At 61.8% G+C, this 1,096-nt stretch overlaps 1 protein-coding gene across 1 annotated transcript in view; it reads right to left on the bottom strand.

Annotated features, from left to right (window-relative positions):
- The window catches only part of GDI2 (GDP dissociation inhibitor 2), a 9,301-nt gene that overhangs the window by 1,850 nt on the left and 6,355 nt on the right, over positions 1-1,096 (bottom strand). The window contains exon 7 of the mRNA XM_009648409.2: positions 425-596. Within this exon, the coding sequence (XP_009646704.1) occupies positions 425-596 (172 nt within the window). The remainder of the gene's footprint in view (positions 1-424; positions 597-1,096) is intronic.

The raw sequence follows: 1,096 nt of genomic DNA, 5'->3' as shown, positions 1-1,096 counted from the left end.
TCCCGTCCCTGGGTCTAGGACAGCTCCTGAAAGCCAGCGGGGTCCCCAGCAGCCAGCCCACCCCTCCGTCCAAGGGTGAGGAAGCATCAGCCTGCGCTCAGCCCTCCCGCTCCCAGAGCGACCCCGCGCTCCTCGCCCACTTCCCCCCCGCCAGGGCACTTCCTCCGGCGGGTTCCTCACACGCCTTTCTCACCGCAGGCGCTCCAGCTGCTCCCACCGCTGCTCTAAACTCGAGCACGGCCTCGTTGGGGCCTCCAGGATTTCCAGACAAGGACACACAGCCTGCCGCAGGAGCAGCAGTAAGGGCATTTCCCCGTTCGATCCACATCTGGCCAGACCATCGGAGCGCGTGTTTAACGACCACGCTGCCTCAAGCGCCACGAGACCCGCGCACGCCCCCGCCAGTCCCCAACCCTCCACGCACCTGATTTTCGGTTGACCTGATTCTGTGGAATGATGATCTGGCACGAGTTGGCATCGTTTGTATTCTTGATGGGGTGGCTCAGGATGCAGATTACCCGAATCACTTGGCCGACCTTCGTTACGCGGTCCGAGACGTAGCTGGGGTCGCAGATGAGCTGTTTGCAGCGAGCGACCTGCAGGGACAGACGGACCTCGGGTGACCACCGCGCGGAGGTGTGCACACAGCCAGCCAGCGGCGAGGAACTGGCCCGTTTTGAGGAAAACAGAGAGCGTTTTGAGGCAGCCCTTCCTGTATCAGGTTCTTATTTCACTGCCAGCAGCACGCTTCAGCTTGGACAATCCAAATCTCAGTGCATTGCTCTTAAGAGACTACACAGAGCTGTACGAGCAACCACATCTTCCCCTTCAGCCAAGTACGCAGTTCAGCTCTAACCACCACAGAGTCCAGTCCTTCCTGTCTAGGACCGTAACGTGCAGCGGTCACGGCTGAACCAAACAGATAAGAATTGGCCATTCTACACCCAGGTGGCCAAGAGGGCCAGCGGCATCCTGGCTTGTATCAGGGGTGGTGTGGCCAGCAGGAGCAGGGCAGGGACCGTGCCCCTGTGCTGGGCACTGGGGGGGCCGCCCCTCGAGTGCTGGGGTCAGGGTTGGGCCCCTCCCTCCCCGAAGG

Source organism: Egretta garzetta, unplaced genomic scaffold (genome assembly GCF_000687185.1).
Source record: "Egretta garzetta isolate BGI_Z169 unplaced genomic scaffold, ASM68718v1 scaffold260, whole genome shotgun sequence".
Lineage (NCBI taxonomy): Eukaryota > Metazoa > Chordata > Aves > Pelecaniformes > Ardeidae > Egretta > Egretta garzetta.
The sequence above is the reverse complement of the archived record's forward strand: the minus strand, read 5'-3'. Positions and strand labels throughout refer to the sequence as shown.